The 20872-nt window shown below is 40.9% G+C and overlaps 2 protein-coding genes and 1 long non-coding RNA gene across 7 annotated transcripts; 2 read left to right on the top strand and 1 right to left on the bottom strand.

Moving 5' to 3' along the window:
* The first annotated feature begins 8623 nt into the window (after positions 1-8623).
* On the top strand, positions 8624-20617 carry LOC115738964 (3-oxoacyl-[acyl-carrier-protein] reductase 4-like). 2 transcript variants are annotated; one of them, XM_030671787.2, is made up of 12 exons: positions 8624-9041; positions 9564-9706; positions 10378-10431; positions 10621-10701; positions 10775-10820; positions 11059-11153; positions 11232-11264; positions 11441-11575; positions 11700-11793; positions 12166-12248; positions 12435-12485; positions 20562-20617. In XM_030671787.2, the coding sequence occupies exons 1-11, from the start codon at positions 8852-8854 to the stop codon at positions 12465-12467; spliced, it is 987 nt and encodes a 328-aa protein (XP_030527647.1). In that variant the 5' UTR covers positions 8624-8851; the 3' UTR covers positions 12468-12485; positions 20562-20617. The 2 variants fall into 2 exon arrangements, with proteins under 2 accessions (XP_030527647.1, XP_030527646.1); XM_030671786.2 differs by lacking the exon at positions 20562-20617 and having other exon boundaries at positions 8625-9041; positions 12435-12795.
* On the bottom strand, positions 11092-20773 carry LOC125313602. Its single transcript, XR_007197263.1, has 4 exons — positions 20763-20773; positions 17264-17271; positions 16622-16626; positions 11092-11219 (listed from the first exon to the last, which is right to left on the bottom strand). It is a non-coding gene; the product is annotated as an uncharacterized LOC125313602 (long non-coding RNA).
* Positions 16240-18936, top strand: LOC115738960 (pentatricopeptide repeat-containing protein At1g07590, mitochondrial). Of its 4 annotated transcripts, XM_048273316.1 has the most exons (4): positions 16244-16589; positions 16644-17102; positions 17540-17639; positions 17718-18936. In XM_048273316.1, exons 2-4 carry the CDS (start codon positions 16773-16775, stop codon positions 18788-18790), a joined length of 1503 nt encoding a protein of 500 aa, XP_048129273.1. In that variant the 5' UTR covers positions 16244-16589; positions 16644-16772; the 3' UTR covers positions 18791-18936. The 4 variants fall into 4 exon arrangements, with proteins under 4 accessions (XP_030527639.1, XP_048129273.1, XP_048129264.1 ...); XM_030671779.2 differs by having other exon boundaries at positions 16240-16589; positions 17540-18936; XM_048273307.1 differs by having other exon boundaries at positions 16257-16364; positions 17540-18936.
* Positions 20774-20872: the final 99 nt, after the last annotated feature.

Below are 20872 nucleotides of genomic sequence, written 5' to 3' on the forward strand. Positions count from 1 at the left end.
TTTTCGCTTTTTCCTTTTTCTTTATTCTTATTGATTTTCCCTTTTTTTTTTTAATTTTTCCTGTTTTTATATCCGACGGTATCTGATGCAAAATTTAATTACAGGAAAGTGGTTTTTCGAGATTTTTTATTTAAAAAAAAAAAGGAAAATTAACTTTGCCCTCGTCAAAAAAATATTTATTTTTTGGTCCTCGTCACTTCAGCCAGTGTGAGACGGGGCATGGCGGTGGGCCCTCTCTTTATAGGTACGGCCCCCTCGCGGGATGAATTGCGTGCCGAAATAACGGGACACACTGTTCTTGCAACATCGACATTGCTCTCCATTACGGCTTCGTGTCGAATGAATTCGTGAGCGATCCGCATCGAATCGCCGTGTCGAGTCGGGGTCGAGTCGCGATCGAGCCTGACCAAACTTGTCGCTCCTTCTTGCTGACGAGCACATGTAATTCAAGGCCTCGGAGCGCAAGCCGGACTCGAACTTTGCATGCCGTAGGTCGAGTTCAAGATTTTGGACGGGGGGCCTCTTTCCCCCTCCCGTGCAACAACATGAATCGGGGAAAATTGTCTGATCAACCTTAAAGCTATTTTTCAAATGTCAATTCGATCTCGAACATTTTAGAATCTTCTATTTGATCCCGACATTTTGACCGAAATTTTAATATAGTCTTTTCGGCCAACTTTGCCTGAAATAACTATTGGGGTCTGGATCATATTCTCCTATGACAAGAAAGCACGAGAGTCCGAAGGAGCCGCCCCGACGAGGATCTCAAGGAGGTAGCCACTCCTGGACACCATAGGGCTTTTACAATTTAAGTCCATATTTTTCCTTTAGTAGTTTGGGCTCGAGCTCGAGCTCGGGCTCATAAATAATTTCTACTATATATACTCTTTTTCTCTTGTAATCGAGGGATGTAACGAAAGGTGCAAGGTGCTGATTATAGTAGAATCATTTGATGGACATAGCGCTAGTTTAAAGGTGAATCGGGATAAAATCTCGTGTATTGATTTTTGTTTTTCGCTTTACGTTTTCACTTCAATTTGATTGCATACCGAATCCTAACGATAGGCGACATGGCGGTCCAATCTTCGTCGACCGTGCTACATGGCACATTACCACACCAACGATTTCCAATGGACTTTGATCGGAATAACCACATCGGAATTCCGCGCGTAAATTTAAGACTAACTTGATAAAATTAAAAAATTTAAGACCGAATTGACATCCGCATAATAAATATAGGGTCGATTACCTGATTTACATGGCATGTGTGAGTGTGATCACACCCATAAAATGCGTGGGCATGTCATTTTGCGCATGCACGCACGAATGCATTGCGAATCGTATTAATTAAAGCTAACCGGAACAAAGTTACACTTCATCCTCCGAATCCGAAGTATGCCACGTCATCACTCCCATCTCCTAAAACTTACTTTGCCATTAACCCCCTCCACTTTACGGTTCTCTTAATTACGCCCCCGACTTTCTTTGCCGTTGGTGCGTTTTCTAGTGGATTGAATTCTCCCTTAAGAGCTCCTAAAGACCCAAAGAGCATGGCTACAGAGAGGGAGAACATATTTTTTGCGTCGCGCCGAGGACGTGGCCAACGTGATTTAGCTAATGACATTGCTCTTCTCATATGAAAACTACGTTCTCGAAATCATTTTCCCTGCTTCTTTTTTTTTGTCACGGTGCCATCTTTTTGCACATTTAAAAAAAGAAAAGTCGAATTGTCGCGTATTTTCCCTTTTCAATTCAGGAAACTCCATGCGTGTTCTTCTTATTACGTCTTTCGATCTTGCATGTCAAAAGGGTCCAGAGTGTATTCCACAACCCACATCCCTCGAATACAATGTTAAAAACATATCCCGAATTGACTTAATGACTTGATGCACCGAGAACGATTACAATGTGATGTAAGTCGAGAGTCCGAGAATGATTACAATTCTTAGTAACTCAAAAGTAAGTTGAGAGTATGAAATACGAGGTTAGCGACCTTGATGCCATTAACCCTCCTAAAATGTAGCGATCACACATGAATGCTACCCGTGCTGTGAATCCGGTTCTAATCCTTTAGAAATCAAAATTTGTTGGACACTTGTTAAGCCTCCAATTAAGGTGAATTTGATATTTCAACGCATCGTTTTTCTCGTGTAGCGCAACATTTCGAAAGTATTTGTCGATAAATATCCCTTCAGAATAAATGTCATGTAAAGTCCCAAATGAAGGCTTTTTATATCTGTGTTTGCTTGCTTCCAGCTCTTTGCTCAACTGCCATTGACTATGTCTTTTTGGAATTAACCACACCGACACCTACGTTAAATGCCATGTTAAAGGTTCCGCCAATTCTTTTATGGAGATTTCAAGACTCGTTTAAGCTAGCGACATGGTTGCTAACTTCAATTTCGCCGGCCCATCATCAAATTGCCAGGCATCTTAAACATAGGACCCAAGGATCATAAACATGAAGATGTTCACCAAACAAACCAGAGGGTGAATCGTAAGGGGGAAAGAGCCAAATCTCGGAGTTGTCATAAACCCATCACAACTTAAAAGGGGAAATTACCAAAAAAGTCCCAAATCTATTATAATTATATCAAGTCAATCATAAGTCTTTTTTTTTTTTAACCAATTGAGTCCTTAAATTTTTGCCTTTGTGTCAATTTAGTCCTTTCAGTCAACTTTAACCGACCGCCACTTATGTGGACAGATTTTAATAATATTTTAATCTTTTTTTCTTTTCTTTCTCATTCCTTCTTCCTCCAGCCGGTCTCCGACGGGTGAGGGCCAGCGAGGTCTCTAGTAAGGTCAAACCTCGTTGGCCCTTGCCTTTGGCCAATCGCCAGAAAGAAAAAAATAAAAAAAAAAATAATTCAAAAAATGTTAAGAGATTATTAAATATTATACATGTTGCCATCTGCTTGCCGGTCAAAGTTGACCGAAAGGATTGAATTGACACAAATACAAAAGGTTTAGGACTCAATTAGTACAAAAAAGGATTAGGACTTTAATTGGCACGATTGCAACATATTTAGGAATTTTTTGGTAATTTTCCCCAACTTAAAAACTCCTCAACCAAATTAAAATATGTTGAAAAAAAAAATAAGTAGCAAGGAAGTATTGACAATGGGAAGCTATCAAGAAACGGGTGGGGGAAGAGGAGAGGAAGATCAAGGCAAACTTCAATGTTAGGTTTAATAATGTTTCGAAGAACCCACTTTACCTTAAAGATGAATGAACGAAGGTGCAATCATTATCTTAATTGTCAATGCTCCTCCCATCCAATTAGGACAACATCATTGGAGATTAGGAGGGGATGATTAGGCTAATCATTAGCTCATGTTCGGCTACGTTGACCTTTTGCTTCTACCCCTTAAACTAAATGTTCTCTCCCCTTTCGTTCCTTCCCATAATCCAACCATTCAATGGCGTTTTCCCACCTTTGGAGGTTAGGCTGTACTTATTGGATTGCGCAGCAATGATGTTGTTGCACCAACCTGTGCTCCAAAAAGCCTATCCATTGCCTAAGTTCTTGCGTGGACCCTCTCCTTTCTTCTATGTTCACCGTTTTGGAAGCGAAAGAAATGGTGTGAAACCAAACAAGGTGAGCACAAGAATGAAGATGAGGTGATGGCCTCGATGGCAACTAACCACCAACTTAACCGGGCATTCTTGGCTGTTTATGTGAATATTCTCGTGTCGACGCCTCTGAATATTCTAGAATTTTTATGACCGATCGAGGTCTATATAAGTACTTTATCGCGTAAGAGCGTGATGAAATTCTAAACATACGCGGAATCGAAATTGATTTACTGTTTGCATAAGAGTGTGCTCAAAACATGATTTAAAAAAAATAAATAATAAAAAAAATGGTGTCTCATTATCATCATTTGACTCCAATCTTTCTTCTTTGGGATTTGCCCTTAAGCCCATAGAGGCTATTGAGGCCTCATGGCGATGAGTTTGTCTTCGATGCCTCTCTTTCGACTTTTATTCTTTGCTGAGCGTTGGAGTCAAATTCCTTGGTAAAATTAAATGTCCTCACCTCACTGAATTTCCTTACCACCTGGTCAAGGATGAGCTTACGCCAAAAGAAAAAAAAAATGGTTATCCTAAACAAAGAATGATTTGTACATGCTAAGTAGATTTGATTTAGATCGCACTTGGTTGAGCATGGCTTGGTCTCGTAAATCGTTCATCTATTTATGTCGATCATGCAATTACTAACTATTCAACATAATGAGCATACTCAAAAGAATTTACAAATTTCATTTAAAGAAAGGAAGTTCACGATCCGAAAGGGTCTTTATTTTAAAACAGAATAAATTTACGAGACTCTAGAGCACTATACCCCGTAATCCTATTTCTTTATTTCCATCGCAATTGAATTGAACCCACTTTCGCTCTAAAAAATTGTTTGCGGTGTCTTCAAAAGATTTTGATCCCCTCACACCTCGAAACTTTTTGTTGGTTCGCTTGCTTAGGGTTTTCAAAACACAGAGTGAAGGATTATCATCGTGAGTATAAAGAACTTTCTATGCATCGACTGCTCGATTAGTCGGGATGAATGCGATTACACGGCTATGTCCACGTACACGTGTCATTCATCCAACGGTGAATGTGTTGGAATTTCTTTATATTGGCGATGGACCTTGCTAGAAATCCGGAAATTATTTTCTTACTTTAAAACGTACTACTTCATTTTTTTCTCGTAAAAAGTAGGCTAGTTTGAGGCTGTTGGGCTTTCTATCCATGGGCCTGAAAACCCAAAACTTTGCTTAAGGTTGTGGCTTGAAAGCCCAAATTGATGAAATTAAGTCGGTTTGGCAGTAGGGGTAAGCATGGTTCTAGGATAGAACCGAGAACCTGGAATCGGAACCTGTAGGATCCGGTCTGGTTCCATGTTACAAGGTATATGTTTTTGTACGATCCTATAATATCCTATGACATCCGATGATGAGTGTATAATCTGGAGCCAAATAAATTTTTAAGTTTCGGGTTCCAAAAAATGATAAACGTTTTTCAATGAATTGGTTTCATGTTCTAAATGTAACATGTATGGAACCTAAAATCACTCATCTCTACTTTCTCTTAGATGTTGTAGCGTTCACTCTCATTTTACTTAACTAAAAATAAAAAAAAATAAAAGACAATAAAAGAAATTAATAGGTTATCGGGTTCCCCGGAACCGACCCTAGAACTTGTGATAGGGTAGGTTCCGGGTTCCCAAAAATGAGGAACCTGTTCCGACGGATAAGTTACAGGTTCCAAGTGGAACCCGTAAGGATTCCGGAGCCGCTCACTCCTATTTGACGGTAGGTTTTTGGGCTTTTAAGCATTGCTTTTTTTTTTTTTCCTTTTTTTAACCCATACCTCCACGACCTTCATTGTTTCCTTTTACTAGGACGAGGATCATTTTAAGTGAATCGACCTATACAATGTCTGTGTAACCTATATAAATAGGATAAGATGTGGTCAAAAGGATGATGCACAAAGATGGAAAATCAAACTGCCCCTGCCTCAATGCCATAAAGAGTTCATTCTCGCCATCTGGGAAACCATCATCCAGGAAGAACTAAAACTCTGGATCCGCACACGGGCGGATCCGCCAATTAGTCACAAGGGCAAAGGCAGTGCGTATGCTCATGTATTTATGTATTGCACGTGCATCCTAATATTTCTACCGTTGTATGATGTTTTTCATTCGATACAAACGGATGACATATTGTACCGTGAGGCACCACTATCAACATGCACATATGTATTCACGTGAGCATGCATTTTCGTCTTTACTTCTCCTCCTGAATACTCCCCGGGACGTCCCCGACACATGATGCATCTCCACACACGAGGCATCTCAACTCTGAGGCCTCCCGAAACACTCCTCGAGTCATCCGAACTCGATGGGGTATTTCGCCTTTCAAGGCATCTTGACACACGAGGCATCGTCGCCACCATCAAGTGGACGACATAAATACTTTCATAATATTATCCAAAATTATCATGCAACAATGACGCACGTGAAGATATTCAAAATCAATGACATTGCACGATCATTAATATATTCAAGACATCGCTGCAATACTAACACAATGGTTTCATGCGTCCTCCACGTAGTAGTAACGCTCACTTCCCTCTTCTCATGTTACACAAACATACCTTGAAATCGACAACTTTAGAGCAAAGATATTCTATAATAAACACTTTACCTAAAAGTCTATGAATACCCTTATCGATCGTTTTCTTTTACTTAACTTTTTGGTCGATGGCTCTCTTTGGCAGTCTATGACTATTGGTAGTTTGTTTGTAAAACAAATTGAGAGGTGCCTTGTCCCACATCAAAAAGATGTGAGTGCGTACGTGGACTAGATTAGGCACTAATCAACAATTACCATTGTTTTGTAGTTTCACAAAAGGGTTTTTACAACTTTTGAAGAGGTGTTTTCGAATTATGCCTGTTTGGACATAACTTCTTAATATTTGAAAAGTCATGTCTGTTCGGACATAACTCCTTCGCCTTTGAAAGATTGTGTTTGTTCAAATACTTTATATATATATATATATATATATATATATATATATATATATTACTAAACGTGTCTATTCAATTCAAAACTTCATGTTCCATTTTTCATTTTTTCTTTCAAAAAAAAAAATACAGCCATTCTTTCTAATTGTTTCCAAGAGAGATCCTGAAGAAATATCAGAATTTCTTTCTACTATTCTCATCGAGACATTATTGTATCATGAGGATATTTTTCGAAAATCATTAGCAACGTTGTAAGGTAAATAAATCTAGTGTTATCACGTCTCAAAGTTTGATTCCATTGTTCATCCCATTCGCCAAATTTCCCAACAATGACTCCCCAGATTATGGAATCTGAACTCCGTGGATGGATCTCTCTTTTTTTCTTAAAATGAAGACCCCATCGAGGGCATAATTTTGGCATCGATGGTGTCCCACTGCCAATCTCCGTCATTGGCTTTCCCTTTTCTTTTCTATTTTTACTTTTTGAGAAAGACCAATCATTGGACAATTTTTTTTTTCTTTTTTGGATCGAATCATTCGACAACTTTCAATAGAGCTTTCTTGGGCTAGTTTTCAAAACTTCCATATCGATGACTACACATACATTCCTTGTTCTTTTTTGGAAGTAAAGAAACATTGCGTGCGGCATGCTTTCCTCTTCCGCTTCTCGAAGTTACTCCCCAACCCCATCGATCCTCATACCATTTGCTGCCTAGAATCTGTTGGGAGAACGTCTAGGATGATTGTTGTTTCTCAAAGCATTGATGAGGCTAGACTTTAGGCAACAACGACCCCGGTACTGTGGTTTTTGAATCTTGATAAGTAAGATCGCGTCCGTGACATCCATCGATCGTCTGCGGTTTCGACACGGACTTCAGAAACAATTCGGTAAGTTTAATAAACGAAGCAAAGGGCAATAAGATGAACCTATCCCAAAATATTCAGTCTGATTAGATATCACAAACTGAAATGGATAACTGAAACTTTAAATCTAGTCATGCGCATGTTAACAGCACCGAATTCCCTCCATCCGAACAGAAAACGACAATAATCAGTCACTTGACCTTCCCTGGCGTGAAGACAAAAAGCCATTTATATCATGTCTTTATGTCTCAATCTGCATCTGATAGAATATCGCAAAGGAAATGCTGGTTCTGTGATATTCTTCTCCCACTTCAGAGACATCTTCACCTGTCATAGGCCAGTGTAATGAAGAAGAAAGCCCTAAACCTAGACAATTATATATATATATATATATATATTCTTCCTGGCCCAGGCAATGGCTGGCCTCACCGTCTACCCCGGATGAACCTGGAAAAAAAAAGGCAAAGAAAAAAAGAAAGGACGAAAATAATAAGACTAGAAAAATATTATTGAAAAAAATATTCACGTCAGGTCTAGCCGTGCCATGTAGGCCATCCGGCGTTCACATCAGCAATATCCATCCAAACTTAGTTGGAAGGATTGAATTGACTTTAGATAAAAGGATTTAGGATTAAATTGACATCATTAAAAAATTTAGGCCTAAATTGGCACCAATGCACCAGGAAGAAATCCGTATCAAGCACAAGCATGCTCTCATTTTGACAATTTTCAATAGTGTTAAGCGTCCCACGTCTTATTCAAGAGAATGAATTACTTTTATAAATTAATCAAATTAAACCGCTTCAATTTCAGCAAAGCATCTTGTCCCGATATGCATGCTCTTCAAAGATACGGAAAGAGATATATGCAAATCCGAAATAGCGAGGCCGTGGACGTAGGAGTCTTTAGTAATCATTTGTAAAAATGTGTTCTCCGAATATTGGAAAGCTTGGGATCTAAAGTCCAAAACATCTGCTCGAACCTGTCAATATATCTAATTGGACCCACCTTCACTCAAAAAGCTTAGGCTAATGAATTATGAGTCAATCAAGATATATTAAATCGATCCGCACCACATCAATTCTTCGATATGAGATTTTTTTTTTATATTAGGGTATGTTAATGCCACGTATTTAAATGATTGTAATAATTTCATTTCATAGAATTTTTCAAATGTGCTGTATTTTGTCGCGTGTTATTTAGTTAATTCATGAAATAAACCCCCCAGCGTCATAACCAACTCTTTGAAATAACGAACCCCAACTTCGTTTCCATCGCCGCCCTCGGCGCAATCCGGAGTTCCGGACCTCCCGAGGCTCCCCCTGACACGCGCCCTCGCCCATTTATGTACTCTGCAAAAATTCCTCCTCCCCGACCATTTCGTTCCTGGCTTCACTCCTCTCTTCTTCTCCTTTCTTCGCATTCGGTTCGGGCACCTGCGAGCTCTCGCCGGGATCTCTCATGGCCGCCGTCGCCGGATCGAGCGTTGCTGCTCTCGCCTCATGCCGTGTCGCCAGCCGGCCCGAGAGCTCCGGTGGTCGGATGCTCGGGTTCCCGCAGCAGAGCGTGAACCCGGCTCTCGGCGGAGGCCGATCGAGTCAGCTCCGGAGCCTGCCGTCTCTTCGCTGCCGGAGCGGGAGCTTGATTGCCGGTATTGATTCTTTCGTTTGTTTTGCCTTTGCGCAATGTGTTTGCTATGTTTTATCCGGTCCTACTGAGTTTCAGGCGTTTAGAGTCATGGCATTCTGTTCTGTGCTTCTGTGTCTTGTGGAGTGCCCAAGGGGTGTGAAGTGACGGGTGCTGGAACACTTGGATTGTGGAAGATGTGTGCGGATTTTTCGTTTCTGAGTTTAAATGCAGTTGAATGATTGGGATGCTGACGAGTGGGAAATTATGAGGAGCAGTTACTAAATAGGAACAGTAATTTGTGTTTCCCGTGGAAAGTGCAATTTAACAGGATTAGCAATGATGATGTATTCTTTTCCCCGCAATTTGCGAGTGTGGGGCTAAGGAACACAAGCTTCGCGTAGGAATTGCGTTCATGTGAGTTTGTCTTCAGGGAAGTGGTGACCTATTGAGGTTTGGCTTCGTTGTACAGGAAAACATGGGCCCCAAATCTCTGGCTTCTAGTGCTGGATAAATCTGTCGTTAACCTTACTAATTGTTCAAGCAGGTGTAAGAGCTCAGGTTGCCACTGTCGAAAAAGTGAGCACAGAAGGTGCTCAAAACGTAGAATCGCCGGTCGTGATAGTTACCGGCGCCTCCAGGGGTATTGGTAAAGCCGTTGCATTATCACTGGGTAAAGCAGGTTGCAAGGTGCGGTGTGATCTTCTCAATCTACAGGCTTTGACTATTAGCAAACCGCGTTATGAATGGTCTGCTCTGCAAATGAATGATATCTTTTCCTATGCACATCCTCTGTTTTCTCTTGGCAAAGTGGCTATGTTGATATGAGTTTACGGACTCCCTTATTTAGTGAGCCATTCTGAAATAATCACGGGATTGCATGAGTTGGTTCTGAAGATACAGTATATCTTGATAACAGGCAAGATTTGTGCATGCGTCTGTGTGTGAGCGTGCACACGTGCCATTCCTCCTTGCATGCATTTGTAGATGCACTTCTGTCTTGTATTTTGGTTCAGACTATCCACATTCTAATTTTTTTGTTCAATCTCCACAAGCTGAAAGAGAAGATATTTCCAAGAAATGTTATAAAGACTTTGATGTGGTTGATAGTATTAGAACCTCCAAATGTTGGATCATGAAATAGATGTAAGAAACTCTGCCACTTTCATTTTTGCAGAAAAGCTATGACACTTACTGGCTTGTTATTTTATTTTATTTTTTATTTTTTATTTTTTTAGTTTTCTGAAACTTCATGTATATTAAGCCATGCATAATTCTGACAGATTAATTTGAACTGTATTTTATACACTCTCAGTAAGCCATCCGTCATGCTATTGTTGTTCTCCCTTGTGCCATCACAGGTCCTAGTAAATTATGCCAGATCATCGAAGGAAGCCGATGAAGTGGTCAAAGAGGTATTAAGCATACAAAAATCTTCTCTACTCTGCCTCCTCCTTTACCATGTTGCGCCCATACCTATCTGGTGGAGTTCGAAAGAATTGCTATTGAAAGCTTTCTTTTAGTCTCGTATCCTTTGCAAGTACTCTTTCTATCCCTAGCTGGCTAGATTAAGCTTATCAACACTGGTCCATCCTTTCTTCCAGATAGAGGCATGTGGTGGTCAAGCTCTTACTTTTGGTGGGGATGTTTCAAAAGAGGCTGATGTCGAAGCTATGATTAAGACTGTAAGTAAAAATTTTAGAATGATGGTGACATGCTGGTGAACCTTGTTTTATGCTTTGCGATTCTCATTTTCAGGCGGTGGATGCATGGGGAACTGTGGATGTATTGATAAACAATGCAGGTAAAGCATGAAAGCCTCTTGCTGCTATATGCTTGTTTCACTTTTTATTTTTATTTTTTGGGGGTGATAACAGACATTAAACATTCTAATAATTAGAAGTTCTTTTGTTCGAATAAACTATCACCATTCGAATTTGGAGAACATCACTAAAAAGACTAAATTTTTTAGCATTTTATGAGTAGAGAAGCAGTGAGTTCTATGCGTCATATGCAAAATAAAGTATCCGCCATGGTTGCAGGGATCACTCGGGATGGGTTACTGATGAGAATGAAGATAGCCCAATGGCAGGAGGTCATTGATCTGAATCTGACTGGTGTTTTCCTCTGCACTCAGGTTTGTGTACTTGTCAGATTTATTTTTTCTTGTAAATGGTTTTTTTGATCACTTACAAAAATAAGACTTCTTTTCCAGGCAGCAGCTAAAATTATGATGAAGAAAAGAAAGGTAACATAACATCCCTATCCTGGCTTTTCATCTGTGATTACGGAGCTTCTGCCCTTGAAAAAAGGCGGCCTGTTGGCTGAGTTTGATCTTCTTATTCATTAGTATGATGCCCTCAATTGGAATTATGACGTTTAGTATATGGTCTGGTGACATCTAAATGGAGGCCGAATTTGCAGGGAAGGATAGTAAACATTGCATCAGTTGTTGGCCTTGTGGGTAATGTTGGGCAGGCCAACTACAGTGCTGCAAAAGCGGGGGTTATTGGCCTAACAAAGACTGTAGCAAGAGAATATGCAGGCCGAAACATCAATGTAAGCTTTTGACATCTTGTCATTGTTTACTCTATGTCTAATTAAGAATGTAGTCAGTCTTTCCCCTTGTTTGACCGAATGAAAACTGCAGTCAGCTTACTTTCTAACAACATTATTTCCCCAGGTTAATGCTATCGCTCCAGGGTTCATTGCATCTGATATGACTGCCAAACTTGGGGAAGAAATGGAAAAGAAAATCTTGGAGACAATTCCTTTAGGTAAGATATGCAAGGAGTGGCTGCCTGCAATTTCTTTGTGGAATCACACCAAAAAATCGCTGATTTAGGGATGTTCCAGTCCTCTTAACTGTTTCTGAGGACATTACATGAAATCCTAATAACAATTATGGTGAATTACGAATTATATTTGATACATAGTTAGGAAGATACTCGTTTTACTCAGGAAATTTTTGGTAGCTTTAGGGTTCGGGAGGGACTGAGAGTATCGATAACCACTGCTGGAACGTCGAATAAGAAGATTAGACCTCGTATCCGTGCTGTGTTGACTTAACGAGTAGCCCTTCAAAAATTTACTTCATCAAAGAGTATGTGAGAGTTCTGTTCTGATGTTGGTCATATTTACGCTTTCAGGAAGGTATGGAAAGCCAGAAGAAGTTGCTGGACTGGTGGAATTTCTGGCCATCAATCCTGCAGCCAGCTACATTACGGGACAGGTAAAAGAATTGCTGTTCCCGCTTGTTTAACCCCTCCTCCCCCCTCTCCCTCCACACACACATACACACACACACACAAATCCTCCCCCCAAACCCAAACCCAAACCCAAACACAAACCCCACCCTGCAACCCAAATCACGGTGTTTGATCTTTGGTTTGCTTAACAACTGGATGTTAATATGCAGGTCTTCACGATAGATGGTGGAATGGTCATGTAGAGTATTATACCTGCTTTGTTGAAGCCTGAATAGAACTTATAATTGCAGAGCATAGCCTACATGGCAGGGATTCACATGTGACCAGTGGTATGACATTTGAGCCCATGTTGAAAACTTATAATTCCTTAGGATGGGCAATAATGAGGTTTTTGAGGCGAGAATTGAGATTATCAGCTTCAACTGATCACACAGAACCATTTGTCATGTTTGACATACTTGTTCATGAAATACCATTGTATGGTCATTTTTAGCTCGATCAGGAAGGTGAAATTTGCTGTCTTGAATTACAAGTCTAGGGAATTTGTTCGTCTTCTCCTTCAACCCCAAATCTTCTCTCCAAATTAGGATGGAAGTAAAATCCATCTGCATTTCTTTCATAGGCTGTGCGTAGAGTTCAAATTTCTTCGGATGATCCAACTGCTGGTAACCACAGTGATCAATGCTGCCTTAAAAAACTTTGCGAGCATTCTTGGAGAGATCGTTGGATCTCAAACATGGAGAGACATACATGCTTTCAGTACCCGTCCCTGTTCTTATGATAGCTAAGTCGCAAGGCGTGCTTCGACTTGCCAAGACAAGAACACAATCATTCCTACCAAATCAAGCGGCAATATTGTATTACTATGAACAAAGACACTGTAGCAATTTATTACTCCGTGAACCGATCGTCCTACAGTCGTCTACATTGTCATCGTCAGGCCATGATAATCCTCAGGGCTAGTCGATCCTCCTCTTTAGGGCGAAAGCCTTTATGAGAAGAACTTGTACTCTTTTGACGAAAGGATGATCTGCCTTAGGCCACCACTTGGTCCACAACTCGGCAGCATGACACCGATAGTGATGCTAATCCGATGCGCATGGCAGATGAAGCTAAATTGGTAAATCAACCAAGAATTTGCTGAGGAAGTAGGTATGTATCCACAACAATTTACTGCTTACCAGGCCGGTACACCATGTCAAGCTGAATCCTACTCGGTTTGGGGATACAATGCACTTGTCAAGTGAGCGGTAGGCAAGGAAATGAAGCGATTTTGCTCTGGATTACCAAGAATGTTGTTGGAGAGAGAGCAAACCCTCCATAGAACCTGAGTGCGGATAGCTACGAGTATTGTAAGTGCTAGACCTATCAAACGGATGGGTCGGATTGGGGTTATGACCCCGACCTATAGATCAATTTGACTCGTTTATGACCTATTTATTGCATTGCAAATTTAGTGGCCCATACTTGATTTGATTCATATTCTCAAGCACTTCCATATTTAATCTAATCTAAAAAACCTCATATCCAAACCGATGTGAGAGTTTTGATAAAAAGAAGAAGAAGAGAAATTATGGATTGAGTGAAGGCGAGAGAGTGAAAATGGATAGAGAGCCATAGAGGTGGATTGGGTTTAAGTAGATGTGTCAAATGGGAGGTTCATGTCAAGTCGAGTCGAATATGGTCCAACTCATATTGATACGTCTAATTCATTTTGATCCATATTCAATGACCCATACTCGATCCTACTCGTAACCAACCCATACATGACCCGACCCGTTTTGACCCATATTACCAAATCACACTAATATTCTAAGAAAACCTATATAACTCATTTACTATATTTTAAGCTCTTCACATGTATATGTTATCAAATAAAAACTTCACATCAAATAAAAAAAGCAAATTAAACAATAAAAAAACTAACAAATAAAATAAAAAAATGTTGTTACTAAATATTTTCATGCAATAAAAAATCTAGTGAAATTTTTTCCTTTTTTTTAAATCTTTTTATTTTTTTTCAAAATATTTTTTATTCAAAAATATTTTATTATTAAAATTATTTTTTATTTTATTTTTTCTTTCATTTTTCTCTTGCGACGGGCAGTAGATGGCGGCGGTGGGCAACGAACGGCTGCGAGCCGCAACAGACAGCAATGGACGACAACGAACGGCGATGGCGGTGGCGGCGGTCGGCGGCGGTCAAGATGGCGACGGACGGTCGACCAACAGGTTTTATAATTTTTTAATTATATTTTTCTTTTATGATTTTTTTTCATTCACTTATAAAAATAGAAAATTAAAAAATAATAATAACCAAGTTGAGCCTTTTAGGCCCTAGGCCCATTTGCAACTTGTGGGAGCTACCCTCATGGGTCGAAAATAGGTTTAAGTGTGTGATCCATTTTTTATCCATCCGATTCAACTTAAATTTTTTGGACCCATTTTCATTCGGCTCTTTAAAATCTTAGAACTCATATACAATCCATTTATACAAAATATGGGTAAAAAATGGGTCATTGACCCATATTGACGGCTCTAGGTTTAAATAAGTTGTAAACCAATATATGATCAATTTAATAATTATGCTTAAATTAATATATGACTCATTTATTGAATAAAACCAACTCCTATAACAACTCAGCCTATTATCCGGGTTGAAAAATAGGTTGATGGCCCATTTTAACAGATCTAATAAGTGCATAAAGAAAGAGAATTAGTCAAAAGAATCTTAACAAATGTTAAGTAGAACAATAAAAATTTTACAAAAAATTACATAAAAGAACCGATCCAAAATAGTTAATTCAGCATATAAGTACATACGGATCACGACAGATCGAAATATTCACGCGCAAAAAAGTTTCCGATGCTCGATATGCCCCAATCTGACCATGAATTACATGCTTGTACATAAAGAAGCAATAGGTTCATTTTGGCCTAATCATGACTTGATCTGGCTCGTTTGATTCGAGAATTACACGCTCATTGCTCCCGGCCGCTTCAATAAAAAAAATTTCAATGATACGGACCAATGCCCAATGTTGCAAAAAACGAAGTATGTTCGTGTTAGGACTAAGCATACAAACACAACGAAATAAAAAGTAAAGGCGAGAAAGAGAAATAAAGAAATCATATTTATCGAGATTCACGGCTACAAACCGCATAGTTTTCTACTATAATTATCATATCCCACTTTTTATTTCAACTCTCAATTTTAAGGGAAAGATTATATAGACAGCACAAGAAAACCCGAAAGGCGAGAAAGTCCTAAGTCATTGAATAGTTATTCATAGATTCATGCCCAAACTATCAATAAATTATGGATTCAAATTATAAAAGCCCTATTGCAGCCAAAAGGCACTGCCGTGCGATCCTATTAGGGCGGCCCTCAGGCTTCCGTATGCTCGTCGGAGATCGGAACCATATGTTTTCCTATCACGGGAGTACAAATCAAACTACCAACATTTGTGTGTGTGTGTGTGTGTGTGTGTGTTTGGGTTGGAAAATACCGCCATCAGTTGAAAAGGCCGAATCTGAATATGCCGCGGACATGACCGAGAGAGGGGCCCGGGCCATGCCACTCTTCACGAACATCACTCGCAGCTCGTTCACCGACCCTTCTTCCAAAATTGGAGCGAGCGAGCGAGCGAGGGCAAAGTCCATTTCTTCTTTACTCTCCGATCTGCTCGCCCCTCATGTTGCTAGATTCTGGTGTCGTTCGGCATCCCACGCGCTAAAAAATCTGCGGTTGGCGCGACTTGACGTCCTGATCGACCTCCGCTAGCTCGGAGTGGGTGTCCGAAGGCCGCCCTGACCGGGAATTTTCGTGAGTTCGCGGCCTCTTTGACGCGCGCTGGTTTGGAGGATTTCGGCTTGGTGATTTCGGGTTTCGTTGCAGATTGAGAGGATCTCCGGGAGTGAAGTTGGCGTGCTTTAATGGCAACAGTCTCCGCGAATTGTTTTTTCCCCTCAAGGTCCCCCTTTTGCAGTTAATTGTACAGTTGGTGATGACTGCTTGTGCTTGATAATTTCATACGTAATTCAGGGGTGGTGTTGCTGCAGAAATGCTTCGGTGACGGATATGGTTGCTTGACCACCCTTCATTAATTCATCTTCTCTCGATCACGACTGCATTGACGGTGCTCGACGAAATGCTCCAGAGACGTTCATTTTTCACTTTGTCGAGTGCTATGCTTTTTGCTAACTGTTGACCTTTTCCTTCCAAATTGTTGATGTAACCTGCATAATTATGGCGATTTTAGGCTGAGGAAGTAAATCACGAGGAAATCATATCGAATCTAGTCCTGACTTAGGATCATTTGCAGCCCGTGACCTTGTGTTGAATCATATCAGGCTAAGATTAGGTAAATTTTGCGTACATCTCTCCGATTTAGACATGTACTTTTTCTTAAGTTTAGTAACTATAAACGGTCTTAACTAGTTGGTTTGTAACGTGAGTCGTAGCTCAACTCTCCAGTTGCGAGGGATACGGTGCAAAAAAGATTACTCTACTGTCAGCCAACAGGAGCAAGAAAATCCTGAAACTCATGCTAGCCCTGGCTTTTGGGCCAAGCAGCCGGTGCATTCAAGGGATCCATCGTCGAGCACATGCTATATCTTCATTGTTCACTCAGCTTCCTTTTAGTTATCGCAGCTTCCTTTGCACTGAAGCTACTGAGAGGTCTCCGGGAGGAAATCTGCCAGTAAAAGCAGAAGCAGAATGCCTTTGTTATAGAATCGAGAAGCTGCCTAGAGGACAGCCAATTGGATGTGCATTCCAGAGTTGGATGGGGGACGGTTTCCCCATTCATAGAGGAGAAATATATCATGCTATTAATCGTTTGAGGAAGCTGAAGATGAACAAGCGTGCTCTTGAGGTGAATGTCTTCTCTGCTTGAATTCATTTTGTGGGTGGTAGTTTGATGCTGAAGGCAAAATGTGCTATTTGCATCAAATGAGTAGTCCCTAGAGGGTTCATTTTCACCCGATCGTTGATTCTTTAGAAAATATTGAAAAATGTTTGAAGTGTAAGAGCTACAAGGTCGACTTGTGTTGGTCCTAATAAATGGAGACATTGTATTCTATGAAGATTGACCAGTTCGGTAGCATCCTTTTTGGCTATGTTCTTCTTCTCTTGGGCTGAACTGTAATATTAAAGGCATACGTTTTTTAATAGCTTTTTTTCCTACTTTTTTACCTTGTTCAAGAAAATTCAAGCAGTATTGCACCCTTCTCTAGATGGTCCTATATTGGGATCCAAGGTAGCCTGAATACGGAAAGCTTAATTCGCTGTTGTGTTAAATTCATTTTACAGATGATGGAATGGGTTATTCGCGAGAGACCATATAGGCCAAATGAACTGGAGTACTCTTATCTGTTGGAATTCACGACAAGGTTTCATGGGATATCAAGAGGTGAGAGTCTTTTCTCTCGAATTCCAATGGAGTTTCAGAATGAGCTGGTTTACAACAATTTTGTGATTATCTGCTTAGAGAAAGGTGTTGTAAGGCTTTCATTAACGTACATGAAGAAAATGAGGGAGCTAGGTTATGCTATCTCACACTTGGTTTTCAACCGCCTCATTGTTCTCCATTCCTCCCCCGGCCGCAGGAAAATGATCCCAAAGATCCTAACTCAAATGAAGGCCGATAAGGTGGGCCCACATGTGTCCACGTACAACATTCTTATGAAAATAGAGGCTAATGAACATAACATCGAAGGTCTGGTCAAGGTATACGGCGAGATGCATCGAAAGAAAGTTGAGCCGAACGAGGTGTCTTATTGCATGCTAGCTATTGCACATGCTGTGGCGAGGTTATACACTGCTGCTGAGGCCTATGTTGAGTCTATAGAGAAATCTGCTACAGGAAGTAACTGGTCTACACTAGATCTCCTTCTCATATTGTATGGATATCTTGGGAAGGATAAGGAGCTGGAAAGAACTTGGTGTGTTGTGAAATATCTTCCCCATGTTAGATCAAAGAGTTATATGTTGGCTATTGAAGCATTCGGTAGGATTGGACAACTTTCTCGAGCTGAGGAGCTCTGGTCAGAGATGAAGTCGACGAAAGAGTTGAAATCAACAGAGCAATACAACTCTCTCATGTCTGTGTATTGCAAGCACAGCTCCGTTAATAAAGCTTCTGCTCTATTCAAAGAGATGGTCGCGAATGGGTGCAAGCCGAATGCCATTACTTACCGCCATCTCGGGTTAGGTTGTATGAAAGCGAATTTAGTAAACGAAGCCCTGAGGACTCTGGAAAAGGGTTCACGGTCGCCAACAAGCGCAAGGGTGAGGAAATCCACCCCGTGGTTGGAGACCACGCTATCTATAGTCGAGATATTCGCGGAGAAGGGCGACGTCATCAATGCGGAGAAGTATTTCGAGGAGCTTGCTCAAGCGAAATACACCCGCTATACCTTCGTGTACAACACATTGATAAAGGCTTATCTGAGGGCCAAGGCTTGTGATCCCAACCTCCTGAGAAGAATGATCCTAGGAGGCGCGAGGCCGGACGCCGAGACATATAGCTTGATTAAGCTCGCCGAGCAGCACCAGCGATAATTCCGTCCGTTCTAATTTAACCTTTGTTTAGTTGATGCTATCGTGTATTTTCTGTGAAAACAAGGAGCCCGCCATTCTTAAAGAAAGTAATTGATTTACGCATTGGAAGTTTCTCAGATGAAAATATGCTCTACCTAAATTTCCCAGTTATCCTTTTGAATCATTTTACTACTGGCTCTGTTTCTAATATCAAATCAAAGCCCTTTGTCTTCATGGATATTTGTTATCTTTTTATTAGCTTAAATTAGTCTCTATGTTGCCAATGATCGCTCGGTATTGTTGTTAGAGCCTGGAGGCGTAACGGACGTGCGATTGTTATGTGTTTCCAACGTTGTAACTAACTCTTTGAACGAACGACCTGAGCTTCGTTTCCATTGCCCATCTCGGCACAATCCCGACTGCCGAATGCTCAGAAACCACGTCTTCTTCATCCTAATCATTTAGTTTCCGTCTTCCCTCTCTTCTTCTTCTTCTTCTTCTCCTCCGTGTCTGAATCAGATGCTGCGAGCTCTCGCAGGATCTCTGATGGCCACTGTCGTTGGACCGAGTGCTGCTGCCCTCAGCTCAGGCCAAATTGCGAAACCGGCTTGGAGAGTTCAAATGTCCCCGAGGCTCGGGTTTTCGCCGCAGAATTTTTAGTCAAGATTCTCAGCAGGATCCCGATAGAGTTGGCTCCAGCACCTGAGCAGAAGCTCGATTGCTTAGGAACGGATTCTTTCTCTCTCGCCTTTGTGCACTCGGCATGCAGCTTCTTTTGGCTGTGAATTGCTGAGTTTCTGCTCCATTCGCGATTTCTTCTCTTTTCGGTAATGCCTTTGTCATGAGCAAAGAGTTGCCACAGTTTTAAGGGGCTCTTGTTGCAAGAGTCATATAGCGCACGATGCTGACTGTGAAGCTTCAGGCCTCACACAGACTGTAGCAAACGAACATGCAAGCCGAAACATCAACGTAAGCTTTTCACTTCTTGTCATTGCTTATTCTCTATCTTATTAAGAGTGTAGTCGGTTCTTCCCCTTGTTTGATCGCTGCAGTCGGCTTACTTCTAGCGACATCTTTTCCCCTAGGCTGATGCTATTGTTCCAGGATTCATTGTGTCTGATATGGCCGCCAAACTCGGGGAAGGAGTCGAAAGAAAAAACTTGGAGACGATTCCCCTGGGTGAGATGTGCAAGGAGTGGCTGCCCGTTATTTGTTAGTGGTAATTCACCAAGGAATTGCTGATCTAGGGAAGTTCCAGTCCTGTTACTGTTGGGGACATATACAGGAGATCACATAACATTTATGCTGAAGTGTGAATTTTATTTGATACTTGGTTAAGAAGGTATTTCACTATACTCGGGAAAGTTTTGGTGGCTTTGGGGTTGGGGAGGGATCGAGAGAATTCATATCCCCGGAATGGAAGAATCCTCGTACCTATGTCGTGTCGTCAAAACTAAGAATAGCCCTTCAAATTAATTTCGTCAAAGAGTATGTGAGACTTCTGTTCTGATGTTAGTCAATCTTTATGAGTTGAGGAAGGTATGGACAGCCAGCAGAAGGTGCTGGCGGGTGAATTTCTGGCCGTTTGACCGTGCAGCCAGCTACATTATGGGACTGGTAAAGGAATTGCTCTTCCTGCCTTTTTCCTTTACCACCCCAGCAGCAGACTTCATCACGGTGTTTTATCCTTGGTTCGCTTTTCGCTTGCTGACTGGATGTCGCTATGCAGGTCTTGACCATGGATGGCGGAACGGTCATGTAGAGTATTATACCTGCTTTATAGAAGCCTGAACAGAACTTCCAACTGCAGAGCTTAGCCTATGGGTAGGAATTCACAAACGACCAGTGGTATGACATTTGAAACCCATGTTGAAAACTTATTTTGCTTAGGATGGACAGTAACGAGGTTTTTTTAGGCAAGTTTTGAGATTATAGGCTGCAGTTGATCACACAGAGTCATTTGTCATGTTTGACATGTTCATGAAATACCAACTGTGTGGTCATCTTCTGCTCAATCAGGAAGAAGTGATTTGCAGCAAGTTCCAGGAATATTTTCCATCTTCTGCCTCAACTCCAAATTTGGATTGAAGCAAAACCATCTGC

Source organism: Rhodamnia argentea, chromosome 1, assembly GCF_020921035.1.
Source record: "Rhodamnia argentea isolate NSW1041297 chromosome 1, ASM2092103v1, whole genome shotgun sequence".
Classification (NCBI taxonomy): Eukaryota; Viridiplantae; Streptophyta; class Magnoliopsida; order Myrtales; family Myrtaceae; genus Rhodamnia; species Rhodamnia argentea.